We start from the raw sequence: 23,549 nt of genomic DNA, 5'->3' as shown, positions 1-23,549 counted from the left end.
TTGAGTACAGTATTTACAGATATTATATTGTGTACCTATGTACACTGAGTACAGTGTTTACAGATATTACATTGTGTACCTATGTACACTGAGTACAGTGTTTACAGATATTACATTGTGTACCTATGTACACTGAGTACAGTGTTTACAGATATTACATTAAGGATTGACATATATTACTTTGTGTACCTATGTTACGTACACTGAGTATGGGATTGACAAATATTACATTGTGTACCTTTGTACATTGAGTACAGTATTTACAGATATTACATTGTGTACCTATGTACACTGAGTACAGTGCTTACAGATATTACATTGTGTACCTATGTACATTGAGTACAGTATTTACAGATATTACATTGTGTACCTATGTACACTGAGTACAGTGTTTACAGATATTACATTGTGTACCTATGTACATTGAGTACAGTATTTACAGATATTACATTGTGTACCTATGTACACCGGGTACAGTATTTACAGATATTACACTGTGTACCTATATATACTGATTACAGTGTTTACAGATATTACATTGTGTACCTATGTACACTGAGTACAGTATTTACAGATATTACATTGTGTACCTATGTACACTGAGTACAGTGTTTACAGATATTACATTGTGTACCTATGTACACTGAGTACAGTATTTACAGATATTACATTGTGTACCTATGTACACTGAGTACAGTGTTTACAGATATTACATGTACTTATATACTAAGTACAGTATTTACAGATATTACTCTGTGTACCTATGTACACCGAGTACATTGTATTCAGATACTACATTAAGGATTGACAGATATTATATTGTGTACCTATGTACACTGTGTTTGGGATTGATAGATATTACATTGTGTACCTATGTACACTGTGATTGGGATTGATATATATTACATTGTGTACCTATGTACACTGAGTACAGTGTTTACAGATATTACATTAAGGATTGATATATATTACTTTGTGTACTTATGTTACGTACACTGAGTATGGGATTGACAAATATTACATTGTGTACCTATGTACACTGAGTACAGTGTTTACAGATATTACATTGTGTACCTATATACACTAGGTGCATCAATAGGACAAGCAGTGCAACTATCAAAATGCAAACCAAACACAACCATTTCTTTCACATTTACTCCTGCAAATATCTTTCTCTTTTAGTTTAAACAATATTTATTTAGTGAATTTCATCATAAACAATATTTATTTAGTGAATTTCATCATACATATTATAATAACAGTACACAGAAGATTGAGAAACAAGCCAAAAGGCCTATGTTAATCTCGTTCTCTTTTATATATGAACCTTGGGAGATCAAAAGAGTTCTTATTGTAAGAACTTTGCAATGTTTTCTGTTTTACAAACTTTGCCAGACATAAATGATCAACATATGTCAATGGGATATAAACCTTTCCTAGACACACCCAGATGAACAAAATGTCTCTTTGTTATAAACCTTGCCTAGATACACACAGGAGATCAAAATATCTCTCTGTTATAAACTTTGGCTAGATACACACAAATGATCTAAATGTCTCTGTGTTATAGATCTTCCCTTGATACAAACAAATGATCAAAATGTTTCTCTGTTATATATTTTGCCTAGATATGCACTAATAATCAAAATGTCTCTCTGTCATAAATCTTGTCTAGATACACACAAATAATCAAGATGTCTCTCTGTTATAAACTTTGCCTAGATACACACAGATGATTCCATCATGGCCGTCCCTCATGTAGACATGCCAGCCTTCCTGCCCACATAGGTCGTTGTATCTAGCAGACAGATCCGGGTCCCCGGGGAGATACACAGGATACATTGACCTAGGTCCACGCCCCAGGGACAGAAGGACCCCTAGTAATTGACCACTATGATCGAAATGGTACAGATTTTCTCGGTAAAATTCTCCTGTGCTGTTGAAGATTGAGGCAGAAACTAGGTAGCCCGCTACAACAGAAACCAGTGGTTTTAAAAAATGCATTAAAAATCTTTTCCTTTTCGCCATAGGGATCAGTATTAGTTGTGAAGTATAAGCATTCAGAGCATGCCCAGTCACGGTGTCACACCCACGCTCTCTCTAACTGACCACTCACCTGACTCGCTGAGGAAGCAGACGTCCTTGGGTTGACCTGACAGTGACACAGCAGAGGTCATGGTGATGGGTGACCAGTCCTCAGCCTCCACACCACATGCTCTGAAACAAAAAACAATGCACCACAAATAATGATGCTGTAAGCAGGATGGGACCCCAAAATAACAGAAGGAACAGGTCTTAATGTTTATGTCTGTGCAAAATAAGGCAGTAAAACAAAGTTATAATGATGCACCAAGGATACAAACTGACTGATTTGTTATAAAATCAATAAATTATATCTGATCTGTAAATAATACATTTTTAAGATTTGGGGAATGAAACTTACTTCACTTATACAGTATGAATAAGTTATGACTGTTTCATGTAAAACCATGTTTTACTCTATTATCTTTGTCTTTATTGGCTGATCTAAAAATGTTGAGTCTTGACAGGTTATGAAGATCAGACTTTAATTCCATCCCACTTACTCTGGGTCAGTTTTAATGATGACCAGTTTGTTATCCAAAAGTATGGCTGCCCTGACAAACTCGCAATTGTTGGCGTCTCTGAAGGACTTCTCTCCCTGAACTTTGAGGTAGTTGGACACCTCATAAATGTACAGGTTCTCCAAAATGAGAGCAAATGCCCTATAAAAACATTTGATGTGGTATAATTTTCTTTCCTACAGGTATATACATGCATACTAGGTTTATAGGTTATTCATATAAAATGAAGGTGCCCTTCATTTTATTATACTTTTCCAAAATTTTAAAATTTCTCATGAAACAAATATCAAGGATGAAATTCAAACTCTGTGATATGCATTTTTTTCCTCACTTTTCACATCTTTGAAAGATCATACATCAACTTTTACTTGTACTTCTATAAGCAATTGACAGATTTGTTTAGTCTATCTAATGTCGATGTGAGTTTGTCAAAGATGGGTTCAAATCTCAGTGCACCTATTTTTTTTAGAACAGACATTTATGAAACCTGCATGTAGAGCCCAAAGAAGAGAGATTATACAGATCCAGATTTTAAGGTTTGAATAAACTCTGTGCATTAACTTTTTTATACACGCGGTAGCACACTTTTTTGAATGTGATAGTTTTGTGTATAGTGCATGTATACACCTGGTGTTTGTCCACATTATCCACTTGGGATTTGTGTAGATTATTTACCTTTGACAGATGGTTGCTCTGATAATTGTGTGTACAGTTTTGTGTACAGTATATACTTGGGATATGTGTACACTGTTTACCTGGGATTTGCGTACAGTATTTACCTGGGATCTGTGTACACTGTTCATCTGGAATTTGTGTACACTATTTATCTGGAATATGTGTACACTGTTTACCTGGGATTTGTGTACACAATATATCGTGAAATTTGTGTACACTGTTTACCTGGGATTTGTGTACACTATTTACCTGGGATTTGGGTATACTATTACCTGGGATTTGGGTACATTATTTACCTTGGATTTGCATACACATTAACCTGGGATTTGTGTACCTGTTTACCTGGGATTTGTGTACACTGTTTACCTGGGATTTAGGTATACTATTTACCTGGGATTTAGGTATACTATTTACCTGGGATTTGGGTACAGTATTTACCTGGGATTTGGGTACAGTATTTACCTGGGATTTGGGTACAGTATTTACCTGGGATGTACAGTCACCCTGATGGGCAGTAGTGTTTGGCTGTCCACAAACAGCAGATACCCCGAGACAGTAACCATAACGAGAATGTCCCCGAGGAAGGTTAGGCGGTGAATCTGGTCCAGATGTTCCGCGAACGACTCAATCTGATCATTAATTCTGTAGAGGCTGAAATGGAGAGAAGACTGTATCAACAGAAAACTCTGATAGTTCATTAATTATAACTAAATACCTTACCTTTATTAGCTACATCTTTAAAATTCATTAACTGATACTGAAAATTGCTGCACATATCTTCCTTTGACTAATCCTTTTACTTGGTATAATCAAATGCTTTTAGATAGTGAATATATTAATTTAGTGTGTTTTTACTAGAAGCATCATAATAAAATAATGTTTATATTATATATGTGTGTAGTTTGTCCATAATTCTTCCGATTATCAATAACCATTCTGTAAACACTTTAATGAGTCACATTACTTGTTAAATAATGGACTTCTTTTGAATAGTCAACAAGTGGCGCCGCTATATCTTTACTACGAAATTGTAGTGACAAGAGAGGTAACTCTTACTGTATTTTGTACTGTAATTACTCTATTTGGAAGAATTGATATCAAATTTTATGCTAAAAAAATGCTATATCTAAATTTTTGGATTCATTATTTTTAGAAAGTTTTTTTTTTGTGTCACAAAATTACAGCTTTATCCCATATCTCAAATTAAAATTATAACTTACCAGTTTAAATTTACTAAAATAATAAAATGCTTTCTTTGGTGATTCATGCGGGATATGAAGGTTGCGACATTGCAGAAAAAATACATAATCCACATTAGTAAGTTATATGTAAACTTTTTCTGCAATGATCGCTACCTTATCACCCATATGAACCATCAAAGAAAACTTTTTATTGTTTATATTTACATCTTTCCTCTAACAAATTAATAAATTGGCTGTAAAAGGTACTGGTAAGTAAAACTCACCAAATTATAATGTACATCAGTACATTAGCTAAAAGAAACAGCCAAATCATTTCCTATGGGAGTCTGAGTCTGACATCATCATGATTATTTCATGCAGTGCATGATTTTTCTTACTAGGTCGCTGTAGGTTTCGACCAATCGATAAACAGGGCTTTTTTGATTTCAGTTCTGTCAGTTTCTACAGCTATTAATTTTATAGCGCTATGAATTAACTATAAGTTTCTGTAAAATATACACAGATCGAATTATAATCGGTACCCGGTAGATGTAAATATAAAGAAATGCACACTAGTAAATATAGTTAAAAGAACACCTACTATTGTAAATGGCTGATGGCAAACAGGGATTTTCCAATAACAATCGGAATATGTGTATCCTCCTTGATTGGTTGTAAGATGATTGTATCCACTTGATCCGTCATCACTAGATGTCTATTGATTACACACACTGTTTCTGGGTCCTGACTGCTGCAAAGTTAAGAGAATTCTCCCTTTAGTAAGACTACAAACCATCATTGACAACATTAATTCAATTCATTATCCCAGATTTAGTCGATTTCTCAATAACCTCACTGATTTTATACCATATTTGGACAACGGTCATGAATTTTTCTTTGATCTGAATTTCTCTTACAATCTGTTAGATCAGTGTTTTAATTCCACATCGTATATTTTGATTAAATTCATTAAACTCCTCATAGATCATAGAAAAATTCTGTAAAATGGCGGCCACATTATCCTCACTGAGTCTTCAACAGTTGAATACCTTTGGCAGCTTTTGTTTCCTATATCAAACTTACATTGAAATATGATACTTATACTTACACTTCATCTAAATAATAAAAACCTTCTGCAGATTTGGAAATTCCATTGGAGAAATAGGATGGGTGATCAATCGAATGTCTCTCTTGAATTTTTGGATTTTTAAATTCAGTACTGTTTTCTGTATGAATAATCTGTTACAAGGAAAAAAGGAATTAATGTCATGGCTGGCAACAAATAGAATCCGATCTTTGAATTACACAGGCCTTATAAAATTTTTAAGTTATTTTTTATCAAGCAACATTATTACTTACTGTGGAATCATTTAATTTCGTGGTGGCCAATTTTCGTGGATTCTTGGAGTTTTGCTTATTCGTGGGGATGTAATTTCGTGGATGCGGCGGTTTTCAGTTTCAGTAGGAAAACCTAATATTTTACAATTATTTTTCATGGAGGATGTCAATTCGTGGGTGAGGGCTACTCACGAATTCCACGAAAATTGAGCCACCTCGAATTCTAATGATTTCAGAGTATTAGGTTTGCTACTGACTGTCTGTGGAAATTTGTTGGGTTTTTAAATTTATTGAAGGCAGAATAAAGAAAAGCCTTCTGTAGACTGAAACATCCTGATATATTTTCGTAGACTGTATGTAACGAAACTGATAATGGTACTAAGTTGTTCTGGCATAAATGACAAAATGATGTTAATTAAATGTTAGAAAAGCAAAGAAAGAATACTTAAAACACATATAACAACTGACATGTTGTTACATAATAATGTGCCGCCTGCAGTCTACAAAAACATGAAGTATTTTATTTAATGACTTTGCGTCATTCTAGTCCGAGGCAAATAGCCGCAAAATAAATATTATTAAACCATCAATTACCCTTATTATTATTTTAATCTAATAAAGGTACTTGCATGCACTGTCACATCAAATCTGATACATGTATTTATATACACTGTTTAGAATACTTAGTTTGATTAAAATCATACCCCCTTCTCCAACCGTTGACAGATAGCAGAAAGGGGTGGGGCTTATTTTAGTCAGACAGTAACTGAGTTTGAAATTGTTAGGACATTAAGACACAGCAAGAAAATAGATTATCACATAAAAATTCTATGCATTAATAATATTGTTTCAACAGTTCTCACCACAAAAAGGTTCCTGCATATTTGTTCGTTAACTTTAAATCTGAGAAATATATCGGTTCCAAACACCACTGGGGGACGAAGGAGATTCAAGATGGGGGCCTTCTTAAAATGGTCTTGGAAAATTTTGGCAGGATTGAGAGTGCTGGAGGCACCATCTTTGTGCTTAAGCTGCTTCTGCTTATTTTCCTGGTAGGCTTTCTCCACGGTCTCGTATAACTGCTCCTTTTTTTCCTAAGAAAAAGTGCAAGATATTTATATATAGACAAACATTTGTACTCAAATGATTGAGAATGCGACAAGTGCATAGACATATACATAAATAATACTTGAGCTTAAATCTGGAACATCTGAGGAAGCTATATCTTTGTTATACATGTACATGTACAAGTTCCATTATTTGTTGTTAATTTCTTGCCCCCTATTTTAAGCTGCTTGGTTTGATTTTAAATCATGCATTTACCGTTGATGGGATGAGATAGTCTTTGAGATAGCAGAGCCTGAGGATCTCCAGCATACAGGTCTTCATCTCTTCATCCATACTCAGCAGCCTCACTTGCTTCTTTGCTGCCTATAATCAGGGGATTTATTACTTCCAATAATTAATTTTAGCATGACTTATTTAGACTACAAACATGAAGAAAGATAAAATTTGACCCAATATGACATTTATCAAATGCATCATTTCAGAACAACATTGACGATTTAAAATGCATTCTGGATGAGTATAAACTTTAAAGCTGTGATTGTCAGTAAGCTAATAAAATGTTAACCTTGAACATAAAACATTTGCAATACGTTGTCATTGTCCATATAACATCAACAAGATGTTGTCATTAAATGTAAAATATAAAAAATATGTTGTCCTTGATGGTAAAACATCAACAATATGTTGTCATCGACCAAATAACATCAATGAGATGTTGTCATTGACCATATAACACCAACAAGATGTTGTCATTGATGATATAACATCTGTAGTATGAAAGGAGGAATGAGCATATAAGTTCAATAAAAATATATAGCTGGACTGGGAATCGAACCCAGGACCCCTTCAACTCTAGTCGGGAGCTCTACCACTGAGCTAACCAGAGCGATATCCACAGTCAATATAGCTCAAACTATTAAACATTAACAAGATGTTGTCATTGACCATATAACACCAACAAGATGTTGTCATTGATCATACCGGTATAACATCAACAGTATGTTGTCATTGACCATAAAGCAGCAATAAGATATATTATTACCTGGTATATATGATCTCTGATTCTGAGAGCCAGATTAAGTTTGGCCCGCCTCCCATCTGGACCATGCCAGAAGACTTTTAACAGGTGCTTGACAGGCCCAGAGAGCTGATGTTTACCAGGGAAAATCATGCTGACAACACACCCATTTTGGCCTCGATAAATCTCCATGGGTGTGGGGATCACAGGACTGACTGTGTCAAAAAATTTAAGAGACTGTACTATAGTATTTTGGCTCTAATACTGACAGTTAAATAATGCAAGAGATGCATGGCAGTACAATTTAGTCATTCATGTATACATGTATTCATATTGATGACTGTCTTTGTTTGTGCCATCAAAATGCATAAATACCAAGTAAAATGAAATTCTGAGAGAAATTTAAAAAAATTATTACCGTATATACTCGCCTATAATTACGGTTTGTCTATAAGTCAGTTGTCTTTTTCCAGCTTTAATTTGAAGATATTGCCGTTGACTCCCTTATAAGTCAGGTCACTTTTTCAGGACAATTGATGTACAGATATTCTTAATAAAATACCACATTTTATCATACATGTTTTGAGTTCTAAAAAAATTGTTCTTGTTTCACCCCATGATTGCTTCTAGACTATTTCTATCATGGGTCTATGATGTTAATAACTTTTGATTTGAAATGTCATTATTTTTTATAACACTAATTAAAAGTTGGTAATAGCATCGAAACTACCAGGTATTTAAATAGAGTCCTTTGGAAAATTTGATGATAGTGATTTATTTCTTTACTGACTGATTAGGTTGGTAATTAGCCCCTTAAACTGGGGTGTTGGCTTGTGTTGTTTTAGGTGACATGACCCCTATATCTATTATCACCTTAGGTGTGAAAATAGACTGCTTGAATTTTCTTTTTTATGAACACAGGTTCAATGCATTTACCTGTTTTTTTATTTTAAAAAAAATATAACTTACTTCTCTCTTTTGAATTTTTTTTACTATGTCTCACCTATAAGTCGGACCCCACTTTTCACTCAATTTTCTATTCCCAATAATCCGACTATTAGGCGAGTATATACGGTAAAGCCAAATTTAAATCTCTTAAACATTATGAAGGTATTTACATGTATGTGAATATCTTTTATACATAAAATACTGGACAGAGTGAAAGCTGCCAAGAGAAGCCACCGAGTAGACAGCTGGCAGTTGTGCTATGGTTCTGAAAGGGAAAGAGACAGTTGTTCATAAAATATGGCAAAAATTTATGTACTGTTATTAGCAACACAATCTATATTACCAATATTAGGAGCAATATAAACATAGCAATGATTAGAGTTTACCCAGTGTAAAGGTTCAGTAGAACTGATTGTATTGGTGGTAGAGTCATCTGTAAATTGCCTGTAAGATGACCTTCAGAAGTTATGTAAAGGTCAAGGTCACGACAACTGATATCTGCCTCTGAGGGGTTGCTAAAGGAATGACAGCAATATAAAAAGTTACATATACCTATCTAACAGAATGTGACAAAGTTTTTGGGCTGCATTCTTTTTGAAAATACTGAAGAAGCACATAATATTCGTTGGGTTAAAATTTCGTTGTTTTTAAACCAAATAAAATTTTGTTGGGATGCATTTTCGTTATATCTAAATCTTTCAAATGTATCATGTATCAACTCTGTATTTAGGAAAACTTTGGTTAAAAATTCGTCCTGGATTTAATTTCGTTAATTATTACTGCCAACCAAAATAGTGAAATAATATCCTCAACGAATATTTCTGCTTCAACAGTATGTAATGGTGTGTAAGGACATCTGGATACATTTATTGAAAGAAATTATTAAGAACAGTACATTATGAAATTTATTGATAAAGAATCTTTATATTAATCCCTCAGCACTTAGTTATAAAAAATCATCCAAGCATTTCATGTATGTACCAGTTTTCAATGAATGGATGCAATTGCCTTTTAGTCCGCCAATCCAAACGCTCATGGGAGAATCTTGGGGGATTAAGCTGAGTTCTCCAAAGAACTTTAAGGGGCCGGACTGCTACTGAGTTCTTCACTGATTCCAGGAGAGTCTGCCAGGGACAATGCCCTACCTTGTCTGTGTCAACATTATGTAAATATTATATGATCTAGAAAATGAGAAAAAAAACCATATAGTTAGACAACCCAACATGTAAGACCACTAAACAGCATATGAAAGCTGTAACAGTTAAACATTTTAATAAGAATATACGTGTACAGTATAGAGGACAATCCTGAAATGTCATTTTCTTTATGAGTCCTGCCAATCACTAGTGTTTCTTTAGGTTATTGAATAACAATTGATTTGTCAGTTTGAATGATCAATGATCTGTTAGTTTGTCAGTTGATTTGTCAGTAAAACTAATTGCTATTGTCTAAGCTGAACAGTTCATTTGTCAGACAGATTGACAGCCAGTACTAAGTCCGACTGATTATGTTCCAGTAAACTAGTACGAGTGGTTGTTTGTTTCTAAATCGAACATTATTTCATCAACAAACCTTTCTAGACTTTCAAAGTACTTGAAGGTCTTTTTACATTTTGTATTTTGCTTCTGCATTGCATACATCATGGATAGAAATATATACAGGTCTGCATTAGAAGCCTTACAAAGAGGCTCTAGCTTTTCTATGGCATGCTGGATCCAATCAATTCCAAGTTCTGAAAAATGTGATCAGAGTTGCTAAAGCAGAATTCGCATATAAAAAAGAGTAAAAATGGTGGAAATGCTTCATATTAAAGCATGTATTAACAGTGCTAAATTTATAACATAAGATGATGATGATGATGATGATGATGATGATGATGATGATAATGATGATGATGATGGCTTAACAGCATAAGCATTGTGGAAAACCATGGTAAGTTTTACATAGGCTGACTGACTCAGGTCATAACAGTTTTCTTGTTGGCTATGTCCTACAGATATATTTTTCTCAAATCATTGTTTAAAGGGAAAAATTCTTTATTTTTTTAAGGGGGGGGGGGGTGTGAAAATAATAATACTATGAAAACAATGAAAACATGCCAGTCTTATTAGATCATACATTGCATTGACATAATTAGTAATAATTGCCTCCTTCACAAAAGTTTGAAGGAGCCAATTAAAATAGTGCATGAATTATTCATGAGACCTAGAAAATTTCAGCTAGTTGGACCTTGGTCAGTTATCCTATGTTATATTTACCAGTGGGTTTTTGATAAGGAAGCATGGTGATAAACAGGCTGATAATCGAGCAAAACTATCAATTACTGGTAATAAGATGAATACTGAATGAAAATTTGTGAGAACAGAAATGCTATAGTATAACATGAAAAAATGCTAATTGCAAATGTTACAATATTAATAAACATGTCACAATTTTCAATCACATTTCACTAATACTTTAACATACCAAAGTAAGTGTGTGCATGGAAACAGAGCAAAGAATCCATGAAGAAGAAGGTGTTCCGGGACCATCCCTCTCCGACAGGGGGAGCTCTCATACAACAGGACCACCTTTCATTGGCCATGTGAGCTTTTTCCACAGTCATCAACCTACAGAGAAATTAAAGTAAGCTTGTTTTTTATAATCTGCATCCCAGTGGCTATGTGAGCTTTTTTCAGTCATGCACTTTCTTATAGACAGATCATACTTTACCAGCCAGATTTGAGAACATTTTTGCTGACTGAATGGTGAAGTGACAAACTAACTCGTAATATAAGTAAGGGAGCACAGTCAGGTATCTAAACTAATTTAGCTTACCCTTGATCACATAGATTGGCTTTTAGGAGAGATATCTGTTTACAGATCAGTTGAGCTACCTCTTCTTTGCTGTAATATGGCTTATTGAATACATCAGACATGTCAGACATTGAAAGGTCAAAGGTCACCTGTGATGCATCATCAAAAAAATGCAGCATTCTCTGAGTCTCGTACATGTATAAAGCTTTATGTCATGCTGCAAGAAATAAAAATCCAAAACAAATAAATATATCAAGCTCACAACAAACTGCCCTTGATTATATATATACAATAATTTAATCTGGTTATAATGCTTTTCTTGATTATAACTAAACAAATTTCTCTACATTGCATAACATACCTTGCCTATGTCACAATATGACCCAATTATGTTCAATGTATTAAACAGCTTCAATTCACAATCAAATTTTTGTACAAACTTATGTATGTTTTGTAATTTATTTCAGAATAATGCTAGTTATTTTCAAGGAGTAAAAGTACAAATAAGATTTTAAGAATGTTTTTTGTGTGTACCAGTAATAAAACTACAATGTATATCATAATTTGGGACAGTGTAGGTTTTATGTATTGTTTATTGTCCAAAATGAAGCCATTACAATTGAATGTTAATACAAAATTGTCACTGTTTGATACATATATTGGTAGCATAGTACATTATGGTTGTGAATTATGGGGACAGCACCCAGCAAGTGAATTAGAAAGTATACATTTAGATTTTTGTAAGAAGTTATTATGTGTTAAGAAAAGTGTTACATCAATGATGGTGTATTTTGAATTAGGTCGTAAACCACTGCAGTTGGATAGAAATTATAGAATGTTGAAATATTGGATAAAGATAAAGAATAGTGATAATTGTATTTTAAGCAATATATACCAAGATATGGTAAATGAATGTGAAACACAGTTAGCCTCTAATTGTTGGCTCTCATACATAAAACAATTGATTAACAATTTAGGTTTTGGATATATATGGAACTGTAAAGAACAATTTAATGAACATGTACATGTATTCCTACATGAAGTGAAGCAGAGGTTGACCGACTTGTTTATACAAGAAGGACATGGCTACTTTGAAAATTCTTCCAAATGTACAATGTATAAGCACTTATGTTATAATTTTTAAGTACAAGACTATTTAACAAAACCAATACCAACTGTATATGTTCAATTTATAAGTAAATACCGTTTATCCTCTCATCAACTCGAGATTGAGCGTGGCAGATTTTATAATATCCATAGAAATGAGAGAGTTTGTAAACTATGTTCACTATCACAGATTGAAGATGAGTTTCACTTTATTTTAATCTGTCCATTTTATAAGGAAATAAGAAAGTTGTATGTAAAAAAATATTATTATGAAAAGCCTTCTGTTTTTAAACTTATTCAATTACTTTCAACAAAGAATATCAAAGAGTTGTGCAATTTGGGAAAATACTTATATAAATGCTCAAAATTACGATAAAATTATAATTAGTTTTTGTTTTGATAATATACTCTTCATTATTCTGTTTACTTCTGTCATGTAAATTTTGCAGACTGCTATGTGCACACGCAGTCTAATACAAGATTGTGATGGTCTTTCCTTTTTGTTTTTGTTTTTAAAAATTGTTTTTATATGTTTGTTCACTTATGTATATATGTTAAACCTATGAATCGTATGGTTCTTGGTAATAAACAATACAATGAAAAAAAAATTGCTTTGCCATTCATAAAGCATAAATTATTTTCACCATCACCATGTATCAGATTTTAAACATTTGAATTTTAATTCTTTAGCTCTTTAGTTGAATCTCTCTCTCTCTCTCTCTCTCTCTCTCTCTCTCTCTCTCTCTCTTACATTTTTCACAGGTGTGTATTAGCTGGATAAAGCTCTCTTTTGCCCGGTTAACATCACCTCTGGCCCAGTAGACGTACGGCATGGTCTTGTCATAAAACAGTCCCATCAGTTTACGGTAACTGGAATTAGAGTAAAAATAAATTCATACAGTAATGCACAATTCTTTTTTTAATGAGATGAATTTTGGAATAAATTAGTGTGTAGTCTGGTCAGGATAAGAAGAAAAAATACATGTCTGAACAAATTCAAACTTTAGATTTACACAATATGTTTAGTTTTATCAGTGCATGTATTATTTGAGCATCAATTGTTTTTAGTTTACATTGTGGAATAGATTTCCATAATCAATTATTATTTAATGCAACCACTACATATGCATTCTTAAATCAGTGATTGTGTTTTAGCAACACATTTGATACTTACTAAAATGTATCAAACTACAGTAAACAGTTGTAATAAGTAATAAGTATTGCTAATAAGATATGTATGTATCATACCATATATCCCCAATGGGGGTCAATTTCAACAGGTACCCTCCCAAACAGGCACTATTTATATAATGATATAGATGATAACTTCATTACTGCATGGCTATTATTGTGTTTCTGGCAAGACAGTTTTGCAATTTTCAAAACTCTCTTAGATCTACATGAACTTCATTGGAGTCTGCTGTTCACTTTCATTTTAAAATTTCTTTAGTCAAAAGCAGTTACCTCTTGTGAAGTGATGCTGTTGCATTATATACAGCCCTGTCATATGGAGTGGCGCCTTCAAGTTTCCCTTGTCGTTGCCTGCCTTTGCTTGGATCAGGAAAGGGTATTGTTAAATGCAATAAGCAACTCAAAGCTACAAAATAAAGCAATGTAAAGTCTACTGTTAATTCTATATAATTCTTGCTATAAAATGTAGTGGATAGATCATCTGTGTCTTGTATCATTCTTATTAAAATTAGACTTGTATAGAAACTCCATGATAGTATGTTTTATATCCAAGACAATAGAGAAACATAGGTAATCATAGATTACTAAGCTCACCGAGACGGAGCATCACCCTTATGAGACATCACCTTCATAAGACCACCTTTATCATTTTATATGAAAATCATACTTTATGATCTTGGATATTCATGGATTCTGTTTTGACAAAATATCGTATATCATCTGATAAATTTTTTTATGATAATCATATGTTCATATGTTAATCAATTCAATGATATAAAATTAAATATTGCATCATGTCATATTTATAATATATATCATATAATACAATAAAATACCGTAATAAACAATAATGAGATATGATATTGTAACGTATGATATGACATTGTATTGTGTTATACCTAATTGTATTTGATCACATAATACAATGTCATAAAATATAATACAATATAGTATTATATTACAATATCATATTACATAATACATCATAACATTGAAACATGATATTATATTGTATAATATAGTATGATATTGTATTGAATGACACTGAAACATATTTGATACATTATATGATATTATATCATATAATACAATATAATTTGATTCCAACATTGTATCTTATCAAATGATACAATATTATGTGATAAAGTAAAATATTATAAAATACATTATTATATTATACATATTGTATCATATGACACAATAATATATATTACAATATCATAAAATACAATTTCATGTGATATGATAATATATTATATAAACCAATATCATATCATACAATATCGTATGATACAATATTATATAATATTACAATATCATATAATACAATTTCATGTGATATAATTCTATATTACTGAAACCATATCATATTATACATTGTTATACTTTCATGTTAAATACTGAAATCTGATTGGTTAAGACGCAGTTAATAATATTTACTATTACCCTCAGCGTTAGCAACGCACTTGGCAACGGGTAACATTAAAAAATGTTACATGCGCGAAAATTATGCGCGTACGGTTCGCTGTAGAATTCACGTTATTCCTATATAAAAGCAGTAAAATTTTCTTAAAAATTTTAAAAAAGACATTCAGTATAACAAAATAAATAGTGCCTGTTTGGGAGGATAACAGTTGAAATTGACACCCCTCGAAAACCATTGTCAACCTCCGCTTCGCGTCGGTTGACAATGGTTTTCTCGGGGTGTCAATTTCAACTGTTACCCTCCCAAACAGGCACTATTTATATAATATTGTATGATACAATATTATAGAATATACAATATTGTATCATAGGATACAATATAATATTTTGCAATATCTTATGTAATTGTACCATGTAATAAAATAATAAATTAAAAATACAATATAATATTATACAATATTGTATCATAATATACAATACTATACATAACAATATCATGATACAATATCATATCATATAAAATATAAAAAAAATTGATACAATATCATATCATATCGTATAACTTTTTATAATATAACATATGATATCATATTGTATCATATCAAACAATATTGTTTCATATCATACAATATCATAGGAATCATGTTATATCATTTATCAACAAACACATCTATCTATCAAGCTGGTTTGAGTGAGGTAGGAGATTTCTTTAGCGCCTTGATAATGGAGATCAGGCTCTGCATCTGAAGCAACCTCTGCGTTTAATTCATAATAAAGTTTAATCAACTATGCAAGCTTTCATCTATAAAACATGTGAACTGTTCCAAAAAACTAACCTCATCCAGCATCCGAAACCTATGGCTGAGATTCAGCATTCAAGCCCATCAGGTGCATTGGTATCATAAGACCCATCATCCATGCAAGTTTGGTGAAGTTTGGACCAGTAATAACTAAGATATCATCATCAGAGGGCAATAGCAATTAAAACCTTTACTTCCTCCAGCATCCGCAACCTATAGCTCAGATTCAGCATCCATGCCTGTCAGGTGCATCTGTATCATAAGACACACCATACATTCAAGTTTGGTGAAGTTAGGACCTGTAATAACTAAGATTTATTTTTTAGCATCCTTGATAATGGAGATCAAGCTCTGCATCTGAAGTTACCTCTGCGATTCATTCATATTACAGTTAAATCAACTATGCAAGTTTGAAATAGTACTATCATCTATCAAACTTGTGACCTGTTCCAAAAAAAATAACTTTATCCAGCATCCGAAACCTATGGCTCACACTCAGCATTCAAGCCTGTATGGTGCATCAGTATCATAAGACACACCATCCATGGAAGTCTGGTGAAGTAAGGACAAGTAATAACTAAGATATCATCATCAGAGGGCACCTGTTTCAAAAACTTTATTTAACCAGCTTTTAAAACCTTAACCTCCTCCAGCATCCGAAACCTATTGCTCAGATTCAGCATTCAAGCTTGTCAGGTGCATCAGTATCATAAGACGCACCATCCATACAAGTTTGGTGAAGTTAGGACCAGTAGTAACTAAGATATAATCATCAGAGGGCAACTGCAACAAAAACTTTAACCAGCTCTAAAAACCTTAACCTCTTCCAGCATCCGAAACCTATTGCTCATATTCAGCATTCAAGCTTGTCAGGTGTATTAGTATCATAAGACGCATCATTCATACAAGTTCGGTGAAGTTAGGACCAGTAGTAACTTAGATATTGCTATCAACAAAAACTTTTTTGTTTAATATAGTATGATATTGTATTGAATGACACTGAAACATATTTGATACATTATATGATATTATATCATATAATACAATATAATTTGATTCCAACATTGTATCTTATCAAATGATACAATATTATGTGATAAAGTAAAATATTATAAAATACATTATTATATTATACATATTGTATCATATGACACAATAATATATATTACAATATCATGTAATACAATTTCATGTGATATGATAATATATCATATAAACCAATATCATATCATACAATATCGTATGATACAATATTATATAATATTACAATATCATATTATACAATTTTATGTGATATAATTCTATACTACTAAAACCAATTTCATATTATACAATATTGTATGATACAATATTATAGAATATACAATATTGTATCATAGGATACAATATAATATTTTGCAATATCTTATGTAATTGTATCATGTGATAAAATAATAAATTAAAAATACAATATAATATTATACAATATTGTATCATAATATACAATACTATACATAACAATATCATGATACAATATCATATAAAATATAAAAAAAATTGATACAATATCATATCTTATCGTATAACTTTTTATAATATAACATAAGATATCATATTGTATCATATCAAACAATATTGTTTCATATCATACAATACTATATCATAGGAATCATGTTATATCATTTATCAACAAACACATCTATTTATCGAGCTGGTTTGAGTGAGGTAGGAGATTTCTTTAGCATCCTTGATAATGGAGATCAGGCTCTGCATCTGAAGCAACCTCTGCATTTAATTTATAATAAAGTTAAATCAACTATGCAAGCTATCATCTATAAAACATGTGACCTGTTCCAAAAAACTAAACCTCATCCAGCATCCGAAACCTATGGCTCAGATTCAGCATTCAAGCCCATCAGGTGCATTGGTATCATAAGACGCATCATCCATGCAAGTTTGGTGAAGTTTGGACCAGTAATAACTAAGATATCATCATCAGAGGGCACTAGCAATTAAAACTTTAACTTCCTCCAGCATCCGCAACCTATGGCTCAGATTCAGCATCCATGCCTGTCAGGTGCATCTGTATCATAAGACACACCATCCATTCAAGTTTGGTGAAGTTAGGACCTGTAATAACTAAGATTTATTTTTTAGCATCCTTGATAACGGAGATCAAGCTCTGCATCTGAAGCTACCTCTGCGATTCATTCACATTACAGTTAAATCAACTATGCAAGTTTGAAATAGTACTATCATCTATTAAACATGTGACCAGTTCCTAAAAACTTAACTTTATCCAGCATCCGAAACCAGACTCAGCATTCAAGCCTGTCAGGTGCATCAGTATCATAAGACACACCATCCATAGAAGTCTGGTGAAGTAAGGACAAGTAATAACTAAGATATCATCATCAGAGGGCACCTGTTTCAAAAACTTTATTTAACCAGCTCTTAAAACCTTAACCTCCTCCAGCATCCGAAACCTATTGCTTCAAGCTTGTCAGGTGCATCAGTATTATAAGACGCACCATCCATACAAGTTTAGTGAAGTTAGGACCAGTAGTAACTAAGATATAATCATCAGAGGGCACCTGCAACAAAAACTTTAACCAGCTCTAAAAACCTTAACCTCTTCCAGCATCCGAAACCTATTGCTCAGATTCAGCATTTAAGCTTGTCAGGTGCATCAGTATCATAAGACGCATCATCCATACAAGTTTGGTGAAGTTAGGACCAGTAGTAACTTAGATATTGCAATCAATGGGCACCCGCAACAAAAACTTTAACCTGCTCCAAAAACCTTAACCTCCTCCAGCATCCGAAACCTATAGCTCAGATTCAGCACTCAAGCCTGTCTGGTGCATCAGTATCATAAGGCACACCATCCATGCAAGTTTGGTGAAGTACGGACGAGCAGTAACTAAGATATTGCTATCAAAGGGCACCTGCAACAAAAACTTTAACCTGGTCCAACACCTTAACCTCCTCCAGCATCTGAAATTTAGGACCCAGATTCAGCATCCAAGTCTTTCAAGTCCATAAGTAGGTCCAGATGCATCATCCATGCAAGTTTGGTGAAGATAGGACAAATAATAGCTTAGATACAGGACCTGCAACAAAAACTTTAACCAGGTCCGGACGCCGACGCCGACGCCACCGCCGACGCCGACGCCGAGGGTATAGCATAAGCTCTCCTTGACTTCGTCTCGGTGAGCTAAAAAACCATTTATTTTGCCTATATCAGTAAAAATAAATAAAAAGACCAATAGAATATTTTGAAAAAATATATAGATGATTACATAAAATCTTGTGTATGAATCAACCAATACACGTACACGCATGATTAAAACATTCAAGTAAAGAATTATAAACTTTTTATTTGGATGTATAATCAATTAAATGAGATCGATCAGCAGTATTTAAAGAATATAGACTAGATAGGTAAGCTAATTATGGTTTTAAGTTTACAGCAGAATCAAAAGTCTGAAAAATATATAAACTGTTTAAGTTGAAATATATTAAAAATTCAAATCTAAATGGCCTATCTTCAGGTTCAAGTCAACTTTCTACAGAACGCAGAGGAAGATTTTATCTTCTAATCTTCTAACTTCTATCTTCTAACAATTATTACTCAATATAACTTTAGAATCCATAGAATATTGAAGAAAATATTAATCAAAATAACATTTTATTTGGACCAACTTCAATTTAAAAAATATACTGGGACACAATCATATTTATTCTTCTGAAGGCAAACACATTTGTTCCTCCCTTTTTCATTTTTTCCTCCCTTTTTTTGTCAAAACTACGAAAGACGAATAGGGCCAGTTAGAAAAATATTTTTATCTCGTAATTACGAGAACAGATCTCGTTATTACGAGTTAATTATCTCGTTATTTCGAGAAAAGAGATCTCGTTATTACAGTTAATTATCTCGTTATTACGAGAAAAGATATATTTAAATTGGCGCGTTTCATCATTCTGTTCTTTTTATGTAAAGTGTATGAACTACATGTACTGCAATGTCTATTAATATACACATACTTAGCATAATCGTCGTTTAAAAGCGTACACATAATTTGATATAAATCCGGACCAAGCAGTTTTAAAGAAATTTCAGAAGAAGTAGCATAGCGGATTGATCAATAAATCCATTGAACTATTGATTGATAATTAAAAAGGATACGTGTTACTAGTATTTGTTTTCATGCAGACTCCAAAATGTTAATATACAAAATCAATTATTTTCAATATACATGTAGGTTGTGTATGAACACATAAAACACAATTCGGGTAAATCCTGTATATCCATGACTGAAAGTATATAGTCATTAAAGTTATCTGTAACAAAAAGAATTGTGTTTTGTGTTGTGACTACCTATTATTAGTCCCCTACCGGTTTTCACCGGAGGGGACTATAGGTTTCCTCTGCGTCCGTCTGTCTGTCCGTCAGTCCGTCTGTCCGTCCGTATGTCTGTCCCACTTCAGTTTTCCACACTTTTTTTCTTTATGCGTTTAAGGAATAATATAAAATTTGCGGAACAGCTTCAAAATGTCAAACTACAGATCAAGTTTACACTTTTGTAGCGTCTGGTTGACATATTTTCGAGAAAATTACTTTTTTATATTCCAAATTTTCAATGTTCGGGTTCGATATTCTGCATAACAGTGCATTGTTTTCACAATTTCCTCAAACCGGTAGGGGACGTGTATTGCTTATGCAATACTCTCAGAATGCAATCTCATATGATTGAGGAGGGAATAATGATATAATGAATGAATGGGTACAAAATACTCAAGTAATTTTCTCATCCAAAAGTTGGTTTTCAAAATTCATTATTATCATATCATTCATAATCATGAATAACTATAATTTCTGCATTTTTATAGCCCCACTTTTCACACCCATATAACAATACTTTCATTCCAAATTTAAAGAAAAGATCTAGCTGACAAGTAATTAAAATTTCGTTATTTTTTTAAATGACCTGATCTATAGTATTTTGGCCCGCGTGCACACTTTAAGGGTTTTTTGTTTGTTTTTGTTTGTTGGTTGTTGTTTTTTTTAGTTTTTTTAATTGTTTTTTTTTTGTTTTTTTTTTGGGTTTTTTTTTTTGGGGGGGGGGTTTGCTTTGTTTATTGTTTGTTTGTTTGATGTTGTTGTTTTTTTGCTTTGTTGTTAAAAGAACCTGGCCCCACCGTCACCAACTTTCCTCAAGTCAATACTTAGCCTCAAGTCTGAGATTTGACCTCTACATGTACATGTATATCTTATTAAAGCGCTAAGCATAGCTCAGCGCTTTATTGTCGTTAGACTTCTATTTCCGGTGCAAGGAATAACTGCCCTCTATGAGCAGAAATATACATCATTTAAACTGGTAAGAGGTATAGGGAACCAGTTATCTGGGTGACAGAAATGGCCGAGTGGATACGATTGGTTTGCGGGGCTTACGTACATCAGCACGGGATGCTACGCAGTGATGAAAAAATATCGTGCGTATTCAGAAGCTAAAATATAGAAAAATAAAATCGATTTTTTGCAAGAAAATGTCAAAAACTGTGATAAATTACTGTTCAAAAGGTATAATTTGTGATTTTAACATATCTTTTTGCGAATTCGTAGTTTTGTTATATTACTGCGAATGAATACATCGAACACATCATCTTCAGAAAGTAACATTTATTTAAAGAAATCTGGCCTTCGATACTTTAAATTGATATTCATTAAACATAAACCAAAATTTCAATAAGGCTCATTTCCGCCTACGCTTGCACACAGTAAATTTTCTTAGAACCAAGCTAGGTTAGCGCTTTTCAGTACTTTCAGTACTTTGATATCTTATAAGAAATTGAGTACAGTATATACAGATATTACATTGTGTACCTATGTACACTGAGTATGGGATTGATAGATATTACATTGTGTACTATGTACACTGAGTACAGTATTTACAGATATTACATTGTGTACCAGTAATGTACCTAGGTGCATCAATAGGACAAGCAGTGCAACTATAAAAATGCAAACCAAACACAACCATTTCTTTCACATTTACTCTTGCAAATATCTTTCTCTTTTATATATGTCTGTTATAAACCTTGCCTAGATACACACAGGAGATCAAAATATCTCTCTGTTATAAACTTTGGCTAGATACACACAAATGATCTGAATGTCTCTGTGTTATAAATCTTGCCTTGATACAAACAAATGATCAAAATGTTTCTCTGTTATACATCTTGCCTAGAAAAGCACTAATAATCTAAATGTCTCTCTGTCATAAATCGTGACTAGATACACACAAATAATCAAGATGTCTCTCTGTTATAAACTTTGCCTGAGATACACACAGATGATTCCATCATGGCCGTCCCTCATGTAGACATGCCAGCCTTCCTGCCCACATAGGTCGCTGTATCTAGCAGACAGATCCGGGTCCCCGGGGAGATATACAGGATACATTGACCTAGGTCCACGCCCTAGGGACAGAAGGACCCCTAGTAATTGACCACAATGATCGAAATGGTACAGATTTTCTCGGTAAAATTTTCCTGTGCTGTTGAAGATTGAGGCAGAAACTAGGTAGCCCGCTACAACAGAAACCAGTGGTTTCAAAAAATGCATTAAAAAATCTTTTCCTACTCGCCATAGGGATCAGTATTAGTTGTGAAGTATAAGCATTCAGAGCATGCCCAGTCATGGTGTCACACCCACGCTCTCTCTAACTGACCACTCACCTGACTCGCTGAGGAAGCAGACGTCCTTGGGTTGACCTGACAGTGACACGGCAGAGGTCACGGTGACGGTTGACCGGTCCTCAGCCTCCATACCACATGCTCTGAAACAAAAAACAATGCACCACAGATAATGAAGCTGCAAGCAGGGTGGTACCCTAAAATAACAGATTCTGAAGGAACATGTCTTAATGTTTATGTCTGTGCAAAATAAGGCAGTAAAACAAAGTTATAATGATGCACCAAGGATACAAACTGACTGATTTGTTATAGAATCAATAAATTATATCTGATAATTAATACATTTTTAAGATTTGGGGAATGAAACTTACTTCACTTATTCAGTATGAACAAGTTATGACTGTTTCATGTAAAACCATGTTTTACTCTATTATCTTTGTCTTTATTGGCTGATCTAAAAATGTTGAGTCTTGACAGGTTATGAAGATCAGACTTTAATTCCATCCCACTTACTCTGGGTCAGTTTTAATGATGACCAGTTTGTTATCCAAAAGTATGGCTGCCCTGACAAACTCGCAATTGTTGGCGTCTCTGAAGGACTTCTCTCCCTGAACTTTGAGGTAGTTGGACACCTCATAAATGTACAGGTTCTCCAAAATGAGAGCAAATGCCCTATAAAAACATTTGATGTGGTATAATTTTCTTTCCTACAGGTATATAC

At 33.2% G+C, this 23,549-nt stretch overlaps 1 protein-coding gene and 1 pseudogene across 3 annotated transcripts in view; both read right to left on the bottom strand.

The window, feature by feature from the left end:
• Window positions 1-36: 36 nt before the first annotated feature.
• Window positions 37-23,549, bottom strand: part of LOC128192547 (uncharacterized) — a 36,916-nt gene continuing 13,403 nt past the window's right edge. Inside the window, exons 16-19 of one of the 3 annotated variants that reach the window (XR_008244555.1) lie at window positions 23,342-23,500; window positions 22,871-22,971; window positions 22,115-22,723; window positions 37-643 (exon numbers count right to left, since the gene is read on the bottom strand). Coding sequence is in view for 2 of the 3 variants with exons in the window: in XM_052865316.1 (XP_052721276.1) it covers window positions 22,458-22,723; window positions 22,871-22,971; window positions 23,342-23,500 (526 nt within the window). In the remaining variant the exon portion in view is untranslated. Of the gene's footprint in view, window positions 644-21,381; window positions 22,724-22,870; window positions 22,972-23,341; window positions 23,501-23,549 lie in introns of those variants that run through there. The other 2 variants (XM_052865316.1, XM_052865317.1) reach the window with 2 other exon arrangements.
• LOC128192548 (uncharacterized) lies at window positions 585-14,843 on the bottom strand (annotated as a pseudogene).

This window comes from Crassostrea angulata, chromosome 7, assembly GCF_025612915.1.
Source record: "Crassostrea angulata isolate pt1a10 chromosome 7, ASM2561291v2, whole genome shotgun sequence".
Lineage (NCBI taxonomy): Eukaryota > Metazoa > Mollusca > Bivalvia > Ostreida > Ostreidae > Magallana > Magallana angulata.
This window is presented reverse-complemented; position numbering and strand designations above follow the sequence as displayed.